Raw genomic sequence first — 19,747 nt, forward strand, 5'->3', positions numbered from 1 at the left:
CAGACGAGGCCCCTGGTGCCTGCCCTGCGAGGGGGGCCGGGCGCCGGCACCGGGGCAAGGCCCCCAGAAGCACAAAGTGTCAGTGCGGCCAACCGGCATCTCAAAAGTCTCCTGAAAATGGAAATGAACAGATCCCGTATGCAGACCAGAGGTAATTCACACTCAGAACATTTAAATATAAATTAAGCTATAACTTAAGTTACAACCGAAAGAACAACAGAACCAAGACGACACTCGGCAGCTGAGGATGCTGGACACACACACGGACACGCCACACACGGGGCCGGGAGGTGATGCCGTTTTCATTGTGCCAACTTTACACTCGGGGCGCCGCTCACGCCGTCTGGCACTGCACCCCGGCCCGCGGCCCGTCGTCGTCGTCCTCGTAGGCCTCCCGGTGCTGGCGCCAGCCCTGCTCGCTGGGGTCGAACTCCTTCAGCTCCACCTGGTCCATGTCGTCCGTGACCCTCACCTTGTGTCGAGGGGGCAGGAGGGCCTCCAGCTGGGGGAGCTTGTCGGGAGGCAGCCAGTGTTTCTCGGGGAAGGTGACCTGTAGAGGGGAGGCCGGAGGGAGCGGCGCTGGTTCCCGCCCGGCTCCCCCCCCACCCCCCAACACCTCCAGGACAGGCCCGGAGGACAGGCGGGAACTTACCAAGAACTGGATGATCAGAGTCCCCTTCTCCAGGGGCGCTTTGTAGATCGGCATCCCCTCGTCGTGCACACACTTCAGGTCCCCGTGCTTTATCACCTCCCCTGCCGCACAAAAGGCTCCATTAGGAAGCAGGAAGATGGGGGTGGCCTTGGGGGGGGCCCTAGCACCCAGGCGGCACTACAGCCTCGTGGCACCCCCCCCCCCACCCCGTCATAAGGGGTCAGTTTAAAAGTGAAGCGGGAGCCAGAACACCCAAGTCTGAGGGGGCGCCTGTGTCCGCAGCCCGACCCGCCCACCTGCCTCTGGGGTCTCACGGCTACTTTTCCAGAAGGCACCGCGGGCGTTGAGGCCCCCCGAGCCTCGCGCGGCGTCTCCCGCCTGACGCGAAGGAAGGAAGGAGCTGGGTCCCCACAGAAGCGAGCTCCTCAGCTCGGTAACACAAATGCACAAACAAGGAGTAACGGGGGCGGAGGAGACGCCAAACGCTGTCAGCAGCCCGAGGAGGCCGCGCGCAGCGTGTCACGGACCCCTCTGGGCCCTCCCGCGCGGGGCCTCCCGTGGGCTTGTCTGGTGGCAAGTTCTTCTGTCTCCACTCCTCCCCTCTCGCTTCCGCCTCTAACTGGGGGCCGGGAAGCCACACACGGGAGGAGGCAGACAGAGGACAAGTGGGCCGCTCCCGGGGCACCTTCCTCGCGGATCCTAGCGTCTGCACTCCGGCAACAGGAGGAGGAGAAAGCAGCGAAGCCACAAGAAATAAGCCCAAACAAGGAGAGACGGTAAAAGAAAAAAGGACAGGACGCAGAAAAGAAGAAACATGCAAAAAGAAATAAGAGAAGTCTCTAGCAGATGGCTCTACGGAGCCCCGGCCCTTCCTTGTAACTAAGCAAGGTGGCGGGGGTGGGGGGAGTCTTCCCTGGGCCTGGTCCCATGTCACCCACCCCCGACCCTGTGGCCCAGGACGAGCTTTCCCGGAGGTGACACAGCCACCAGCCCAGCAGCACCGCCATCAGCTGGGGGCCCTGTGAGCAGGTCATGAACCCGCACCTGCTCACCGCTGCTAGCCGGGGGCCCTGGGAGCCTCAGCCTCCCCGCCAAGCCAAGCCAGGGGGAACGCGACCCAGGGAGGAGTCGCAAGTGTCACCTTATGCCGTGGGGCTTGATTATGTGCAGACACACACACAACAAACGATCAAACGGTCAAATGCTAACAATGGGCAAATCACGTAGGGGGTCCTTGTACTGTTTTTACTTTTACGACTTGTGGTTGGTTTGAAATTGTTTCCAAACACAAAGTTCAGAAAGAAGAAACTCTGATGAAGGCTTGGCTATCTAATTCCATACGCTTCTATGACAGAAGGGGGACGCAGAGCAGGAGGAGGAAAGCGACAGAAACAGAACAAGGCCACAGAGGGAAGCGAGCGAGAGCCGGCAGAGGGGAGACCGGCAGGGAGCTCTGGGGTCCACTCTCTACGCCGCACCTTAGGGTCTCAGTGCCGGCTGCCACCGCCCTTGGACAGGCAGGTCCCAGCCCAGCCCCAGCCTGGCCCTGCAGCCCTAAACCCCAGATGCCGCTCTGCTCACGGCCCGAGAGGGGGTGGAGGGAGCCTGGGTGTGTTGGCCACACCTGTGCACACGTGCTCTGACACGGATGGTCCCCGGCCCAGCCCCTCCCCTGCCGTCCTCCCATGGCCCTTCCTGCGAGGCGCCCTGCTGCCCACACGGATGTGGCCCAGAGGAGCCTGCTGTCCGTATGCGAGCTGGGGGCCCGGGCCCTGCAGGACCCTCGTGGTCCCGTGGTCCTGGGAGGGCCCCCTGTGTGTGCAGACGGGCAGGTCTGTGGGAGCATCCGTGGCTAAGCTGACAGGCAACGTCTTTTTCTCGGGAAATTTCTACTTTAAAACGTCTCCCACGTGTAGTCAACAGTGCGGCGGCTATGGGGACACGTGATGAGCCAGCCACAGCATGTTATCAGCTGTTTTCTTACCAAACTAATTTTTAAAAGCTTAAGTTGGCAGGTCCCAGTTACAGTGCTGGACCTCAAGATTCCTGTTTGAGGCTCCTCCCCCCGACTGTTTCCTTCTAGGGGAGTATTTTAAAAATTCACAAAATTCCCAAGTCGTTGGCGAGAACTTTGACCTTAGGGAAAATGAAGTCACGCTAACTTGCGTGACGGAAGTCCCCCACCCCCAGCGTGAAGCCAGGCTAGCGGCCAGCAATGTCATACGCAGTCAGCACAGCAGGGACGGACACACGTCCGAAACATTACCTGCCTTGGACGTAATAACGAGCACGCGATCGTCCAGCGTTTTTATCATCTTCTTGAAGCCACAGAGGGCTTCAGAAAGCTGAATTTTCATTTTCATGATCAAGTCGTGGCCTCGCCTCTGAAAGACACTATGATCCTTCTGATCAAGCACAATTATGACATCGCCAGGCTCCAGCTCAGGCTCCTGATCTCCTTCTCCATGAAACAGTATCTTTTGACCGTCTTTCATACCTGTGAGACATCATCCTTACTGATTAGCACTTCTCTTAAAAACCATGCTTCCTACACAGCTGTGAAGGTGGCACAGAGCCCTCTCGGGGTTTTACTCATCAAACCTCCCAACTTGGAGGGAACCAGAGCGGTGGCTGGGATCACGCCCCCCACCCCACCACATGGCGCAGCGGGAATGCCCTCCACCACGGCGCACACGCGGTCTTCTCGCTGCACGCGTGGGGCGCGGCTCCGGGGCCGCGTGCACGTGGACACAGGGTTCAGGATGCTTAAACAGAAGTCCTTTAAGAACATCTGTCAGTCTGGGTATTGAGTTGTGCGCTTTGGTCCCATCTCTCATGTAGCATATATTCACCGGATTAGGAATCCACAGAATAATCCACGGAGAACCGCTAACCGTGAAAAAGGCCTTCTAACGATGGCGCAGGCACAACAGACGGCAGGGGAAGGCGGGGGCGAGGAGGATCCGAGGCAGCAGAGGGACACGTGCAGAAGGAGCAAGCGGCCCCACGCGCACGAGCTCTGCGGCCCACGTTCGCCAGGATCCTCCCAGTGACTCTAAAGGAATCGCTAGAGGACGGCGGGAGGACAACCGACCAAAATCAAGGTCCAGTGACTCTCAGAGCGCTGGAAAGCCCTAGAGAGGGGGTTGTTTTGGTCTCGAGGGAGCAGACCTCAGCAAGCAAACAGGCAGGTGAAGGGGACGGCGGGGGAACGTGGGGGGACGAGCGGGGGCAAGAGGGTTGCGGGGGCAAGAGGGTTGCGGGCACATCCGGGGCCCCTCGAGTATCTGCAGCATCACAGACCTCCCTTCCCGACGCCAGCACGCGCCCACGGTCGGCACCGAGAAGCGCCTCCAGCCGGCGAGCGGCGCTGGGCGGCCTCACCTTTTTCAACGTGTACCTCGATGATCTTCTTCTCACGGGTCACCTTGGCGCCACCGCAGATCTCACAGCGGTCCCTGGGGCTGATGCGCTCGCCCTGGCCCTTGCACTCGACGCACACGGTCTGGATCTGCTGCACCACGCCCGGCCCGACCTGCTGGATGTGCACCTGCATCCCGCGGCCCTTGCACAGGGGACACTTCTCCACAGAGCCCTTCTTCCCGCCAACACCTGGGGGGGGGGGGCAGGAAGCAGAGCTGGGCACCAGGGCACGGGGGACACGGGGGGACTGGACTGTTTACAGTCACGGAGAGCAATGCGGGAAAGTCTGGGCGATTCTAACCGAGCGGGTAGCATCCAGACATAAACGTGGGGTCGCAAAGGTTCGCGGTCCCGGCCACACCAAGCCAATTCATCCCTCGGGCTTCCTCAGCCGTGTCTTCTTCTGCCCCTGCCCACAGGTGGCCGAGTGGACCCGGCTGCGAGAACTGGAGGGGTGGTTCCCCAGCTCGGCCGACTCAGGACAACGTGCGTCCGAGGTCACCAGATACTATTTTTCTTGAAAAATCCTGTTTTTAAAACTTGTGTTCGTGGGGCGCCTGGGTGGCTCAGTGGGTTGAGCGTCCGACTTCAGCTCAGGTCATGGTCTCACGGTTCGTGAGTTCGAGCCCCGTATCGGGCTCTGTGCTGACAGCCGGGAGCCTGGAGCCTGCTTCGGACTCTCTGTCTCCTCCTCTCTCTGCCCCTCCCCTGCTCCCGCTCTCTCGCTCTCAAAAATAAACATTAAAAAATAAAAAAAACAACTCAAGATGCGGTGAACTATGCCCAGCTGCCTGGTTTTACAAAGCTTCACTGGAACACGGGCACGTCTGCTCATTTATGCCAACGGCTGCTGGCGCACTGAGAGTTGAATGGTCCCCAGAGACCATGCGGCCCACAAGCCTGAAACACTTACTATCTAGCCCTTTACAGAAAAAGTTTGCTGACCCCTAAGTTAGGTGAATCATCTTGACTTTAATTTTTTTTTTTTTTTTAATTAGCCTCCACACTCAGCATGGAGCCCAGCTCAGGGCTTGGACTCAACCCCGAGATCAAGACCCAGGCTGACGTCAAGCTTCGAATGCTTAGCCGACTGAACTACCCAGGCACCCAACTTTTAAATTTTTTAAATTAACATGTTAAAAAAAAAAAAGTCACTCCATATAAAAAATGTACAGGGCAGAGTAACACAGATTTGGCCCTTAGGCTACCAGTTTGCAATCTGACCCTTATGTTTGAAAAAATCAAGTGTTTTCCTCTGAACTGTAAACCAGAACTGTTTCGTCCTCTAAGGGATCAGACCTATGTGACTCATTCAAACGTTAATTTTTACCTTCACATTTTTCACAAATTACGTTTTTCTGGAGGGCCAGCTTCTTTGTGACTCCGTTATATAAATCTTCGAGAGTTACAGACAGCTGATGTACAACATTCTTGCCTTAGGAGAGGGAGAAAGAACACCTGGGAATATGGTATTAGACGTGCCCACGGGACCCCCGATGCGGGCACCTCCAGAGCCCAGAGCCACACCCATCACTCATTCTGTCGGTGCTCCCATCTCACCGGCCCAGCCTCCGGGCCTCTGCCAGCCGGAACCAATTCCGGCCAGCGATTGATAGATGTGGACAAAACGACTTCCCGTCTTTGTTTTCTCAGCACCCCCCTGAGGACGGAGCGATCGCTGGGGGACCCGGCCTGGGGTCGCTGCTGTTCCCCACGACAGGGCCCCTCCTGCACAGGGGAGGCAGGACCAGCAGTCTAGGCACTTTAACTGGAATTCTACTCTTCCCTGAGCGTAATGCTCTCTACTCTTTGAGCCCTTCTGTCGTCTGTGGCCAAGTGGGAACTCTCCCCTGCATCTTTGGGGTGGGAGTCTATGGTGACTCACAGGGTCGGAACCTCCCCCCCACCGTGGGACCCTCACGCTCCCCAAGACAAGACCCCCGCTCCCCTGCTGCCCGTGGGACCCTCACAATCCCCAAGACAAGCTGCCGTTTCCTGGCCGTCAACTTTGAGACACAACTTGATTCAGGGCGTGAAGTGGTTCATCTCGGGGCAGTGAGGGCACCCACGGTTTTAATCGTGTCCATAACGTCACTGACGTGAGCGGCTACACACCCAGACCACGTGGGGAGACTTTCCTAACCTCCGCGTGATTTTCGGCTCCCTGTGTTCAAGACTTGACAGCCAAGCTTCTGAAGCTCAGGGTCTGTCATAATGTAAAAACAAAACCCCCTTATTCCCCCAGGGCCTCTTGCCGACCCAAACCACCCCTCTTAAACTCCAAGGCAGAGCTTGCTTCTTCCGATTTTACCCAAGATTTTAACAAGCTTGGCTATCTATCTGGTTTCAGGGTCCAAAGCAGATCGACAGGGAACCAGAAGGGGGAAGGGGCAATTCGAGACCACGGCTAACAGAGGCGGCAGAGGACACAGCCTGGTGGGAGGGACGAGGTGGAAAAGCAAATCCCAGAATCAGAAACAGCAGCCTGGGGCCACTCAGCCAAGGCCGGTCCCTCCTGCAGCCCCCGGGGATGAAGCCGCTAACCCACAACACGTTCCAGAGAGAAGGGGGTGAATCGTGTCACCTGAAAAATTGGAGCGGGCTGAGAAAACAAGGCCACACTGCAGAGTGCCAGCCACACAGAGCGCAGGGCCCCTGGCCAGACAGGGGGCAGAGACAGCAGGTGCCATTATGTCCCTCAGGGCACTCAGAGGCCTGACCCCCAAGGACAGAGAAGCAGAGGGCAATGAACCTCCTTCCTGGCCGCCAGTGCACTTGCTCCCTTTCAGGTCGTGTCTGGAGGGTGTCAGGTCAGTGGTACGCGTGCTGAGACATTCCAGGTGCCTGGATACCCGCTAAGGGGTGAACCATTTAAAGCTAGCGACCCCCAAACATGACGTGTGTGCCCTGTTAAGGCATAACCCGTCTTGATTCCATTAACACGTGTGATCTGAAAACTATAAAATTTGCCGAACGTCTTCAACAAGTATTTACCTCTTCTCTCTCTTGCCATCCGTCCCCCGCCACCAAAGAACATGTCAAATATGTCCATGGGTGACGAGAAGCTGGGGCTGCCCGAGCCTCCTTCCTTAATCGCCTGTTCACCACCCTGGTCATAAATGTCCCTTTTCTTTGGATCCGAAAGCACTTCATATGCCTGGGATATGAGCTTAAACTTTAAGATGAAACGAGAGAGACAGAGAGAGAGAGAGAGAGAGAGAGCGATTACAATGAGAGAGAGGAGGTTTGAGGACTTTGTGAGGCACACCCACCATCACAGACTTCACGGCAGACACATTCTGCACCTGCTCCCCCGACGCCAGCAGCCTGCGCCCTCCGGAACCTGGCTTCTCCAGGAAACGGGGCCAACCGAGTGAGGGGCTGGTGGCAGGGCCTCTAGGGAGAGCGAGGGGAGCTCCTCCAGCCTCGGCCGCCCGGGGCTCCACCTACCACCAGATAGCACCCCGGCCCCCGGCCCCCTGGCCCCCGGGTGCAGCTGCCTCCCAGCTCAGAAGCAGCTTCCCTGCTTCCCTAGCACGAAACTCAGTTACAGACGTCTGTGCGTGCACCCGTCCCCACGCGCAGCTGTCCCCATGCATCTGTCCTCCTGACCTTGCCCTCGGGCTCCCCATCTCGCCTCCCGCCAGCACCAAAACCTCTCTCCTCACATCTCATCTGCCTCCCAATGTTTACGTCCAAGGCCCCAAAGTGGACGAAATACCCGACACGTCACCCTCCTGCCGAAACTGTGTCACTGGCAACCAGTTATTAAAAAAAAATGTCACAAAACCCCAACTGAAAGACATTCTAGAAAACTAAATGCAATGTGATCCTGGACTGGGGAACAATGGCTAGAGAAGACACTGGGACAAGTGGAGACATGTGAATTTGTTCCTCGGGGGAGAGGCGTACGACTGATCCGTGCGGGGATGTGGGTTTTCCTCAGTGAGACCTGCCAAGTTTCTGGGCCGAGAGCTCACGCTGGCTGCAGCTTCGGGTAACCGTGAAGAGACAGGTAGAGCAGACACAGTGACACGTTTACAGTGCGAGAAGCTGGTGAAGGAAACGCGCGTGTTCACACTCCTACCTCCATCTTTCCGTCCGTGTGTGCAAGCTTTCAACATAAAATTAGGACAATATAAAGTATCTCCAGGGCATCCGTGCTCGCCACACCCCAGGCCCGCTCCGCAGAGGCGACCGCCGCGACCTCGCCCGTGTCCCGCCTCTCGTGCTCATGCCGGCTGCCGGCGCCCCAGTGAGTCGGCCCGGGCCGCGGGGCGCCAAGGCCAGACCGCACGTGTCCTCCGACGGAACCCCCACTGCAGCTGGGACAGCTTCGTCCCCTGCTGGGACCCAGAGGGACGCGTGGCATGTGGAAGGCACTTGGTACTCGTTAGATGCACGGCTTGATTCTGGTGGGGCTTCAGAAATGCACACGGGACGCGGGGTCCCGGCCCTCCAGGGGCACTCCCCGGTCTGAGACAAGGCTCTACGTGAAAATCCCGTAAGGCAGCTGCCTCCGTAAAACACACAGAAAAGAAAACGTGCTATGAAGCCACAAACACGGGGGCGCCTGGGGGGCTCGGCTGGTCGAGTGTCGGACTCGATTTCGGCTCAGGTCACGATCTCACGGTTCGTGGGTTCGACCCCGAGTCGGGCTCTGTGCTGACAGCGCGCAGCCTGCCTGGGACTCTCGCTCTCTCTGCCCCCGCCCTGCTTGCACATGAGTGTGTGTGCACCTTCTCTAAATAAACTTAAAATACACACGCCTGTAAATCTTGATAGAAGTACTACATTTCCTCTTGTGTTACAGATGCCGGGTAGAGATCTAACACGTACCTAATCAACAAATGACAGCTAGTAACTAGGTAATTTTAAAAATTAAGTCTTCAAGGGACATCAGATCCTACTCCAGGCAGCCAGACCTTCTGCTAAGTTAATTCTCCGCATTTCTGCAAAGCAGCAGGCACCAGTCACGACCACCGCTCTGCACAGCAGAGTGTGGGGATTGGGTGCCCGGGACGTTAGCTCTGACAGCAGGGAGACCAGGCGCCCCCCCCACCCGAGTTCCTGGGCCTGTGTGTCAGGGACTAGGTATGCTCCCTGAGAATTTCCACAGGAAGCACTCACCAAATATCCTGGATGCCTGAAAGGCACCCAGACTTAACTGACCCCATGATTAGTCTGAGGAAGCAGAAGCGACGGCCTGTCCGGGAGGCCGTGTCCCACGTGGGAGGGGGCTCCCACTTCTACCAGCCCGTCCCCCCCCCCGCCCCCACCGAGCTGCAGCACTCTAGACCCCCGTTCAGGTTCGCCTCACCGCTGGACACTCGGGCTCCGACCGGCTCACCTTTCAGTCTGCGATCATTCGCCACCCACCTTAACGAGGTTACTGTGCAGCGAGGAAAAAATGGCTCTGGAATGATGTCTCAACTTGGAAAAGTACTTTTGATAAAATACCATGTAACGACAAAAAAATGTACCAGGATGACCACGTCTGATCCCCCCGGAAAGAGCTGCCTGCAAAGAGGCACCGTCACGGCAGTTAGGGTGACGTGTACTAGGTGGTTTTTCTCTACATTCTGGTATTTCCTGTACTGTTATGCTGTCTTTTATGATTTTTCAACTTGAAAATCTATGATCCAAACTAAAATTTACGGTGCAATGGGCCAAAAGACGGGATGCATCTCAAGCTGATCAGGGTAGCAGTCCAGACGCCCCCAGCTCTGCCCGAGAGGGACTGGCTTACTGGTCCCGCCAGAAGGGCCCATGGAAAGCTGGCGGGACGAGGGGACTGCGGACTCCACAGGGCACCTGACGACAAACACGGCCGCCCGGTGCTTAGCAACACAGGACAACAGGGCCCAAAACAAAGGCCAACGGCCATCTTAGCGGTCTCCCTGCAGGGCGGAAAGACCGGCTTCATCTATTTTTCAAAAGACATTAATAATACAGCGACAAACCTGGGAAGAAAATAAAGACTCTACCTGTGACAAATCAAGTAGGTGAGAACTGCACACAGACTTGAGCAGACAACACAAGGTCTACACAGTGTGCCCAGCACACAAGAGGCCCAGGAAGGAAGCATCTGGTGAAGAATGAGTGAGTCTAGGGAACCCTATGGCACAGAGTTTCTATGAATTGTGTCCAGTCTCCTCGCCCCCTGTGATCTCCGACCCAATTTTCACGGAGTGCCCGATGCCCCCTCCACTGCAAAACCTTCCCTCTGGAACCGCCCCCTACAGGGCATGCACACCCCCCCCCCCCATCCACCCACAGCCAGACACCGGGCCCGTGACTGTGCAATGGCGAGCACAGGTGCAGGAGACCAGCTCGGTGACTCGGAGTTTGGGTCAGAGGCAGCCCACCAGAGCTTCAGCCAACAACCAAACTGAAGGGTCGTATCCCCGTATCCCCCTCATGGAAGGCGGGGACGGGGGACATCACGGAACCCCTGCTCCAGACAGAGAGGAACGTACCAGACTTCACCATCAAGAGACTCATTTACGGGACACCCATGTGGTGCCTGAAAATAAGCTGTGGGACGGGTTTCTACAGGACAACGCCTACGGGAACGTGGGACAGCTCGGGTCCAGTTTAAAACAGCTTCGGGACAGCAATGGCACAGTCAGTCCAGCTGTGCGCACACGGTCATGAACTCACTCCTGGAAAGTGCCAGGAGACCTGACCTGAAACTGGGGTCAGGAGGCTTTCCCCCAGGCTGCCTCTAGCCAGCCTCTGAAACATCGAGTGAGAAGCCCGGCTACGCTCTCATTAAGGGAGAGTCTCAGAAACGGGCCACGGCAAACTTGGGAGCACGTCTATGAGACACCAACGCCGTGCAGAAAGCCGGTGACTTTCAAAGCTACAGTAAGCCATCTAAATATAGAGGAAAGAATTCGAGTGAGTGACAAGACAAAACGGTCTTGCAGGAAAGCATGTTAAGCTTGTGACAGCCACATTCGGCACATGTGGCTAAATATAAATATTCTATCACTGTTGCCACCGGCCAACCTTCCTGAAGGAGCCTCCTCCTGCACGGGGCAGTGAACACAGGCGGGCACTCACACTAGACACGGTGCCACAGGTCCAAGTGCTGGATGGGTGCCTGCGGCCTCAAGGGTGACAGCCCGTGCTGCCAGCGACTACAAAAGTCCACCTCCCCAACGTCATCGGACACAAAGTTTCCTAAGAAAGTGGCAGAAAGTGGAGGCAGGAGTGGACAGGCCAACAGACTGTCCCAAGGATCCACGCGTGGTCCTTCCAGTCCCCGGTCAGGTGCATAGTGAGCCCAAGGAGGCCGGCTCTGTTCCCAGGAACAGCAAACAGTTGAATTCAGGTGCCTATTACAGAATTCTCCAGCCTATTATCGATACTTGGAATCAACTGTGGGTCATCTGCCACAGAAAACCTGGAATATTCCCGCAAAATGATGTATCTGGGCAGAGATCTCTCCGTTCCTGCTTAATAGATGTGATTATTCAATGCCTGACAGGAGAGAGGCACACAGACCAAATCTGGCCAGCGGTTCAGCTGACTGACACCGGGTTTGTCTCAGGTCCTAGCGAGAAACTCACCCCTGGGGTTTGTGCGTCAAGGGATCAGCACGGAACAGTTCAACCCAGTTGCTCCTGGCGAGCGCGCAAACTTCTGGTGCCGTGTGCCTCAGTTCACTGGGTTGCTGGCTGCCCTTCTGCAGAACTTCCCTCCAGCGGTGTGCCCACCAGGCTTCCCTGCCACCAACCCTGACCCCAGCCCAGCCACAGCCTGGGCCCCCGCCCCCTATGCGCGGCAGGACCCCAGCTGCAGCCCCTGAGCCCCAACCCCGACTCCAGCCTCCACAGCAGCCCGCAGCCCGTGGCCAGGTGCCTGTCCCCAACCCCAGCCCAGGGCCCTAGCAACCTGTCCCGGACCCCAGCCCCCCCCCCATGGCCTGTCGCCGAGCCCGCCCCCACCCCCGCCGTACCCCGGGCCCCAGCCACCTATGCCCGCCCCGACCCCAGCCCCTGGGCCCCAACCCCAGTCCGGGACCCCACCGCCTGTCCCCGACCCCGGCCCCAGCCTCGATGCAGCCTTAGTCCTGCACCCGACCCGACCCGACCCGACCCCGACGGAAGCCCAGGCCCGCCGCAGCTCGGACCCCCGCCGCCTATCCCCGGGCCCCGACCGCGGCCCCAGCCCCAGCCCCCGACCCCCGGCCCCCAGCCCCCGGCCCCCGACCCCAGCCCCAGACCACAACCCCAGCCCCCGGACCCCGACCCGGCCCCGCCGACGACCGCCGCCAGTGCCCGGCCCCAGCCCGCCGCACCTTCTCGCCCTCATCCGGGTTCTTGTCCGGGTGGTACTTGAGCGCCAGCTTCCGGTAGGCCTTCTTGATCTCCTCCGGGGACGCGCTGGGCTTCACCCCCAGGATGTCGTAGTACTGGGTCTCCTTCACCATCTTGGCTCTGCGGGCGGGGCGGGGCGGGCGAGGCCGGTCAGCGCCCCCCGGACGACCCGCCGCCCGCCCGCGCGTCCCGCTCCGGCTCCCGCTCCCGCTCCGGCTCCCGCCGCCGCTGCCGCCGCCGCCGCCGCCCTGGGCTCCCGCCGCCCGCCGCCCGGGGCCGCCGCACTCGGCCTCCGGCGCCTCCGCCGCGGGTTTTATTCGGCGCCGGCGGAAGGTTCCGCGAGGAGACGGTGACGCCACAAAGGCCCAGAACCTTCGCGGAGGTTCCGGCGGCGCCCGGGCGGGCGGGGCAGCGGGCGCGCGGCCGGGACCCCGACCCCGACCCCGACCCCGACCCCCGACGGCCGACTCACTGGTGCTCTGCCACCGCGCCCGGCTCGCCCCGCCCCCGAAGCCCTCGGCTCGCCCGGAGCTGGACGCCGGATCCCCGACGTCCGACTCACCCGGTGCTCAGCGCCCGCGCCCGGCTCGTTCGGCCCCTGACCCCCGACGTCTGTGTCACCCAGCCTCCGGCTGCGGATCCCCCGCTCACCCGGAGCTGGACTGGACACCTGACTCCCGACGCCCCCCCGCCCCGGGCTCGCCCTGCCCCACCCCACCCCACCCCACCCCACCCCACCCCACCCCGCGAGACCCCGCCGGCCCACCTGCTGTTCTGGGCGGTCCGCTCCTCCGGCTGCCCGTCCGACTCCCTGGGACGCCAGCTCTGATCGCCGCCCCGGGCCATGTCTGGGGGCTGGGAAGGGGGCTTGGGCGTCCGGGGCCGCCGCCTTGCCCTGCGGAAGACCAGACAGCCCGAGGGGTCGCGCCGGCGGGAACCGTGCCCCGAGGGGTGGGACTGAGCCGGCTTCGTCCCGGGCTCCGCGCCCTGCCGCGCCCAGGGGTGTGGCCGCCCTCTGTGCGGTAAGGGCAGGGGGGCGCGCAGCGGCCAGAGGTGGGCTGCGGCGTCTTTGAGGGGGTTGGAGCGGACTGGGGTCCGCCGCCGTGGGGGGGTGGGGTGCAGTTCCCGAGACCCTACGGCTGCCAGCACCCCCCCCCTCCCGCCGTGGGGCATTTGCAAGGCAGGGGCGAGCGGGAGGCCTGACGGGTATGTGTGGTGCTGCTTTGCTGGCCCCCGCTGTGCACCGTGGCCTCCCCACTGCGCACACCTGGGAACTCCTGAAATCCTCCAAGGGCGAGCAGTGACACCCCACAGATGTGGGCAGTGACGCCCCTCAGGTGTGAGTAACCACGTTTCCAGGTCTCCCAAGAGAGGGCAGTGTCTTGCATCCACTAAGGCCGGACTGCTCAGGGACCCAGAGTTGTGCACGTCGGGGGTGGGGGTGGCCCTGGAGCCTGTGTCCGGCCCCTCAGGGGGCTCGGTGGCCCAGGGCCCTGTGTGGAAGGGTACGGTAACAAGTCTCTGTCTGACCTGCCCGGGCTGTGCCCAGCTCTCTGAAGGCGCCTGGCAGCCAGATGGCCACCCCCGGGCAGAAACAGGCCCAGAAGGAGGGCTATCCGAGAACTGCAGGCCTGCTCCAGCCGCCTTGGCTCCCACTGTGGAACACTCTGTCGGGGCAGGGAGGGCTCTCCTCTCTGGGGTCCCCTGGTCTTGTGTGGGGTCCTGTGGCTGAGGCAGGCCCTCTGCCCTCCTCCACGTGTTCGGTGGTGGAGTGGAATGACTTTTAACATCCAAGCAAAATTAAACTGTCGTCTCTGGTTTGGGAGACATTGCCTTTTCCTCTCACTTAGTCCCCTTTAGAGCAGTAACCTTCGGACGGAGAATGCAGAGCTGGAGGTCAGGGGGCCTGGCCCCCCAGCAGATATTATTTGCGATGTGAAGCTTAGCCTCTCTCTGAGCTGGTTTGCTCATCCGCAGGCCACGGTCATTGCCACCTGCTCGCCTGCCTTCCTCGCGGGGCTCTCCAGGGGTCAGATGGGATGATAACCGTGAAGGCTTCGAGCACAGTGGGTCTCGCTCCCAGCGGCTCTCACAGGGATCACGTGGGAGCTTCTGACGATCCCTGCGTCCAGGCTGCCCTGCGGACCAGTTCCATCAGAACTTTTAAGGCTCCCCAGGTGACTCCAGTGTGCCAGCAGAGCTGAGAGCCACTGCCCAGTGCCACATGCCTCCCAGACACGTACCCTGGACCAGCCAGGGTCACGTCATGATGGCCATATGCGGGAGGCCAGAGCCGCTGGAAATCGTGAGGCCTAAGTTCAGATCCCAGCTTTGTTACTTCTGGCTGCGTGATCTTGGGCAGGGGCGTCAACCTCTCCGAGCCTTAAATTCCTTGATTTTTTGGTGGGGATCGTTTTAAAAGTATCCGCCTCATAATTTTGTAAAGCACCTGGTACGTAGTTTCAACACGTTGATGCGTTTTGTTTTCCTTTTTCCTTTTGTCTACACAAAATCGGCCGACAAAGATTCTTTCCTTTACGGACTCTACCAAAGCTCTCCGAGCCCTCTTCGCAGCTGGGCCTCAACCTTGGCCTATAAAGACTTGAGTAAACACTAAGGCCGTTTCCCTGAGATGACACTGACCCTCAAAGCGCCTGCGTGAGAGAGCTCAAGGCTGCCCAAACTTGTTACTGTTTATCCCCCCCCAACACCTGAGGGCAGGGCCTGCGTCTCCCAGTCTCTGAGGCGAGTAGGGTCCTCACTTCAGGAACTGCCAGCCGGCAGATGCGGCCGGCCTGAGTGCATCCACACTGGCCCTTTGTAAGGGCCTGCCCCTGCCCCTGCCCCTGCCCCCTCCCTCCCTCTGGAGCACCAGTCAGTTCTGCCTATTGTCGCGCCGTTAAAATCCGTACTCCTTTGAACAGGGTCTTTGTTTACCTTTGACAAAGCCTCTGATGAGATAGCAGGTTGTTTCCCGTAGTTAGTCATGGGAGGATTTGAGACTTTACACATTTAAAATTTATCGGTTACGCTTTTATTTTCACGGTTACTTTTATCACAGCATCTGTTGTGAGTGACGTTGGTTTTCCAGTCGCAGTAAGCAACTTAAAGTTTCCTTTACGTTTAGATTAAAAAAAAAAAAGAGTAAGGACTTCTTGTACATCTATGAGATTACAGGTGGCGTTTGATTGACTGAAATTTGGGAAACGCGGATCCAATTCCGCACCTCCTCTTACAGCCAAGGAGACTTTGGAGAGGCAACAGTGAGAGGCACAGAACGGGCCTTGCCCCCGACTCACAGTGCCGGGCTCCCCTCGTGGCCCAGGTGGGAGAAGAGTCCAAGCGGGCACAGAAACCGCTCTTCCAAAGTCAACCGGGAACGGGTTCCCCCAAAGGGTGCAGAAACCTCTTGAGGAGGTGGGGGGAGGAAAAGCAACTGTTGGAGAACGAGAGCGGGAAGAGAAGCAGGAGTGTGGACAGGAGCCAAGACCACGGAAGGCCAGAGGGGCCAGGCGGCAGGGGCCCAGGGGTTGCAGGGCCAGGGCCCCGAGGGGCGGCCACGGCGTCTCTCCAACGGCAGGATGTTAATTTGTTGGCCCCAAAATAGCAGGTGTTCTCCAGGCCCCTGTTTCAGTATCTGCTTCCCTACCTCTCTCTGGCTGTGTGACTTTGGGCAGATGCCCTCTCTCCAAGCCTCGGTTTCCCCTTCTGCACGGGGGGCAAGAACGCCAACCTCGTGGGGTTCTTGTAAAGATTGATGGGGGGGCACGCGTCAAGTGCTGAGTGTGTGCCCAGCAGATGGCCGGGCTCATGGGATGGAATTTATTGATTTCCATGAATAAATGGATGGGCGGCGTGCACCTCCGTGTGCCAGAGCCGTGTGGGGCAGCAGCAGCACCCAGCTGCATGAAGGGAGTGCCTGTCCCGGAGGAGCCCACGGACCGGCCACGCCTGAGCACCCGGCTCTAACCCTCTGGGTAACCCCCGGCGTGGGCCATTTTGCCAGCGTGCCAGCCCCGGGGATTCGTATCGAAATAACCACCGCTGCCTCGCTTTAACGGACCAAACCCAAGCTTCTGATGTTTCTGTGGGTTACAGTTTCCAAGAGCCCACGTACTCCTGGGACTCCGGCCTCACCCACAGCTGCTGCCCCCAGGAACGGGGTGGGGGCGTGGGGGTCTGTTTCAGGAGAAAAAACTAAGAAAGTAAGGGAACGGTCTCCCTGGCGTATTGTTGTGCTTTGCAGATGATGTCCTGAGGTCCTCCCATCAGACCGGCGTCCCGTGAGGCCGCACGGCTGCAGAGAAGGCGGCCACCGACCATCTCTGCCTGTCTGTCCGGCACCGAGGGAGGCCCACGGGGAACAGCCCAACTCTAGCCTGCGTGGGGCTCACAGCAGCCAGCAGGGAGACCAGCCCCTAGCCACACGGTGTGGTGACAGCCACGAAGGAGACGTGCGGGCACACCCTGCACCCGCCCTGCTGCGCCCTGCAGATACCGCCTTCTTCCACACCAAAGGTCTGGGGTGACCCCGCGCTGAGCGCGTCTCCACTGCTCCCACCGGACCTCCCTCGGTGTCTGTGCCACAGTCTGGTAATTCTCCCAGTATTGCAGACATTTCCATTACTATTCCATTTGTCACGGTGAGGTGTGACCGGTGATCTTCGATGTTAGTATTGTCCTCGTCTTAGGGGCACCGGAACGGGGCCGTGCGAGACGGCAAACTTAGCGATAAATGTTGGCTGTGCTCTGACCGTGCCCACCGCCGGCTGCCCAGCCCTCTCCCCGCTCCGCAGACCTCTCTCTTCCCTGAGACACAACAGTGTTGAAATCGGGCCAGTTAGTAACCCTACAGTGGCCTCTAAGTGTCCAAGTAAAGGGCAAGCATCACACGTCCCTCACTTTAAATCTAGAAAAGGTGAAGTTTAGCGAGGAAGGGCCTTTCGTGCCAGCGAACCACGTCATGACAGCAAAGGCAGAGTTCTCGACAGAAATGAAAGGGCTCCACCGGTGGCTATGGATGATAAGAAAGGGAAACGGCCTTATTGCCGATGCAGAGAGAGTTCGAGTGGTCTGGACAGAAGGTCCAGCCGGCCACGATGTTCCCTTCAGCTGAAGCCTCATCCAGAGCAAGGCCTGAGGCTCTTCGACTCTGCGAAAGCCGAGAGAGGGCGGGAGCTACAGGAGGACCAGTCTGAAGCCGGCAGAGGCTGGTTCCTGAGGTGCAAGGACGGACACCGTCCCCACGACAGGTGAAGCAGTGATCCGGGGGATCCAGCCAAGATCGTGACCGAAGGTGGCTCCTCTGTCACATTTCCAGCGTGGATGAAACAGCCTTCTGTCAGAAGAAGATGCCGTCTAGCTGTCATAGCTGGAGACGAGAAGCCAGTGCCCGGCTCCAAAGCCTCAAAGGACAGGCTGACTCTCTTGTTAGGGGCTAACGCAGCTGGTGGCTTGAAATGGAGGCCAGCGCCCGCTGGCTCCCCTGGGGCCCGGGAGACGATGCTTCGCCCGCCCGGCCTGAGCTCTGTAACGGAACGACGAAAGCTGGGTGACCGCACGTCCGTTTACAACATGGTCTACTGAATGTCTTAATCCCACCGCTGAGACCTCCTGCTCAGAAAAAAAGGAGCCCTTTCCGAATGTGGCTGCTCACTGCTGACGTGGGGCGCCCAGGGGCTCTGCCGGAGGCGAGCGATGAGACCGATGTGGTTGTCGTGCCGCTCACACGACATCCACCCCGCAGCCCGTGGCTGAAGCAGTCGCTTCGACTTTCCAGTCCTGTTACTCGAGAAAGGCACTTCGCAAGGCTGTAGCCGCCCGGGACAGTGATTCCTCTGAGGACGTGGGCACACCAAGTGGAAAACTTCTGGAAAGGGTTCACCTCCTAGATGCCATTGCTGGTGCCCGGGAAGAAGACAAAATAACACAAACAGGAGTTTGGCAGAAGCTGATCGCAGCCCTCACGGAGGGCTCTGAGGGGTTCAGCACTTTGGGGAGGAAGTCAGTGCAGATGTGCTGGAAGCAGCCGGGGAACCAGGGGCAGAAGTGGGGCCCGAGGACGCGCCTGACTTGCTGCACCTCAGGATGAAACTCGGACAGGCACGTAGCTGCTTTTTATTTATTTTTTATTTTTTTTTAAATTTTTTAGCGTTTATTTATTATTGAGAGACAGAGAGAGAGAGCATGAGCAGGGGAGGGGCAGAGAGAGAGGGAGACACAGAATCCTAGGCAGGCTCCAGGCTCCGAGCTGTCGGCACAGAGCCCGACACGGGGCTTGAACCCACCAACCGCGAGATCGTGACCTGAGCGGAAGTCGGATGCTTAACCGACTGAGCCACTCAGGCGCCCCCAGGCGCGTAGCTTCTTACAGATGAGCATGGAACGTGGTTTCTTGAGCTCGAATCCAGTCCCGGTGAGGTTGCCTTAAGGACCGTTGTTGAAATGACAGCGAAGAAAGGAGAATATCACAGGAATGGAGTTGAGAAAGCGGACTCAGAGGACTAACTCGTTTCCAGAGAAGTTTGGGGGGTAAAATTCTGTCAGCATCTCCTGCTACAGAGAAACGGTTCACGCAGCAAACCTCAGTGGTGGTACTTTAAGCCAACAGGCTCCAGGCTCCGAGCTGTCAGCACAGAGCCCGACACGGGGCTCGAACTCATGGACCATGAGATCATGACCTGAGCCGAAGTCGGACGCTCAACTGACTGAGCCACCTGGGCGCCCCTGATTAGCATTTCTCTTAGCAACAAAGCGTTTTTAGATGAAGGTATGTACATTCTGGGTTTTAAAAAAAAAATTTTTTTTTAACGTTTTATTTATTTTTGAGACAGAGACAGAGCATGAACGGGGGAGGGGCAGAGAGAGAGGGAGACACAGAATCGGAAGCAGGCTCCAGGCTCTGAGCCATCAGCCCAGAGCCCGACGCGGGGCTCGAACTCACGGACCGTGAGATCGTGACCTGAGCTGAAGTCAGACACTTAACCGACTGAGCCACCCAGGCGCCCCCATTCTGGTTTTTTTTTTAACGTTTCTTTATTTTGAGAGAGAGAGAATGATCTGGGGAGGGGCAGAGAGAGAGAGAGAGGGAGAGAGGGAGAATCCCAAGCAGGCTCCTTGCTGTCAGCGCAGAGCCTGAAGCGGGGCTCGAACTCACAAACCGTGAGATCATGACCTGAGCCGAAATCGAGAGTCAGAGACGCTCAACCGACCGAGCCACCAGGCGCCCCAAGGGGTGTACGTTGCTCTTTATACGCAATGCCCTCGCACACTTCATAGGCTATGGTGTAGTGCAAACGAAACACTGACACGCATCATTGCGAAAGCCGCGTCGCTGCGGTGGCGT

At 58.8% G+C, this 19,747-nt stretch overlaps 1 protein-coding gene across 2 annotated transcripts; it reads right to left on the minus strand.

Annotated features, from left to right (window-relative positions):
* Positions 1–151: 151 nt before the first annotated feature.
* Positions 152–13,388, minus strand: DNAJA4 (DnaJ heat shock protein family (Hsp40) member A4). Of its 2 annotated transcripts, XM_042987840.1 has the most exons (8): positions 13,169–13,388; positions 12,384–12,522; positions 7,070–7,250; positions 5,406–5,510; positions 4,037–4,264; positions 2,919–3,149; positions 653–753; positions 152–550 (listed from the first exon to the last, which is right to left on the minus strand). In XM_042987840.1, exons 1-8 carry the CDS (start codon positions 13,246–13,248, stop codon positions 335–337), a joined length of 1,281 nt encoding a protein of 426 aa, XP_042843774.1. In that variant the 5' UTR covers positions 13,249–13,388; the 3' UTR covers positions 152–334. The 2 variants fall into 2 exon arrangements, with proteins under 2 accessions (XP_042843774.1, XP_042843775.1); XM_042987841.1 differs by lacking the exons at positions 7,070–7,250; positions 13,169–13,388 and having other exon boundaries at positions 12,384–12,470.
* Positions 13,389–19,747: the final 6,359 nt, after the last annotated feature.

The sequence above is a fragment of the Panthera tigris genome, chromosome B3, assembly GCF_018350195.1.
Source record: "Panthera tigris isolate Pti1 chromosome B3, P.tigris_Pti1_mat1.1, whole genome shotgun sequence".
Lineage (NCBI taxonomy): Eukaryota > Metazoa > Chordata > Mammalia > Carnivora > Felidae > Panthera > Panthera tigris.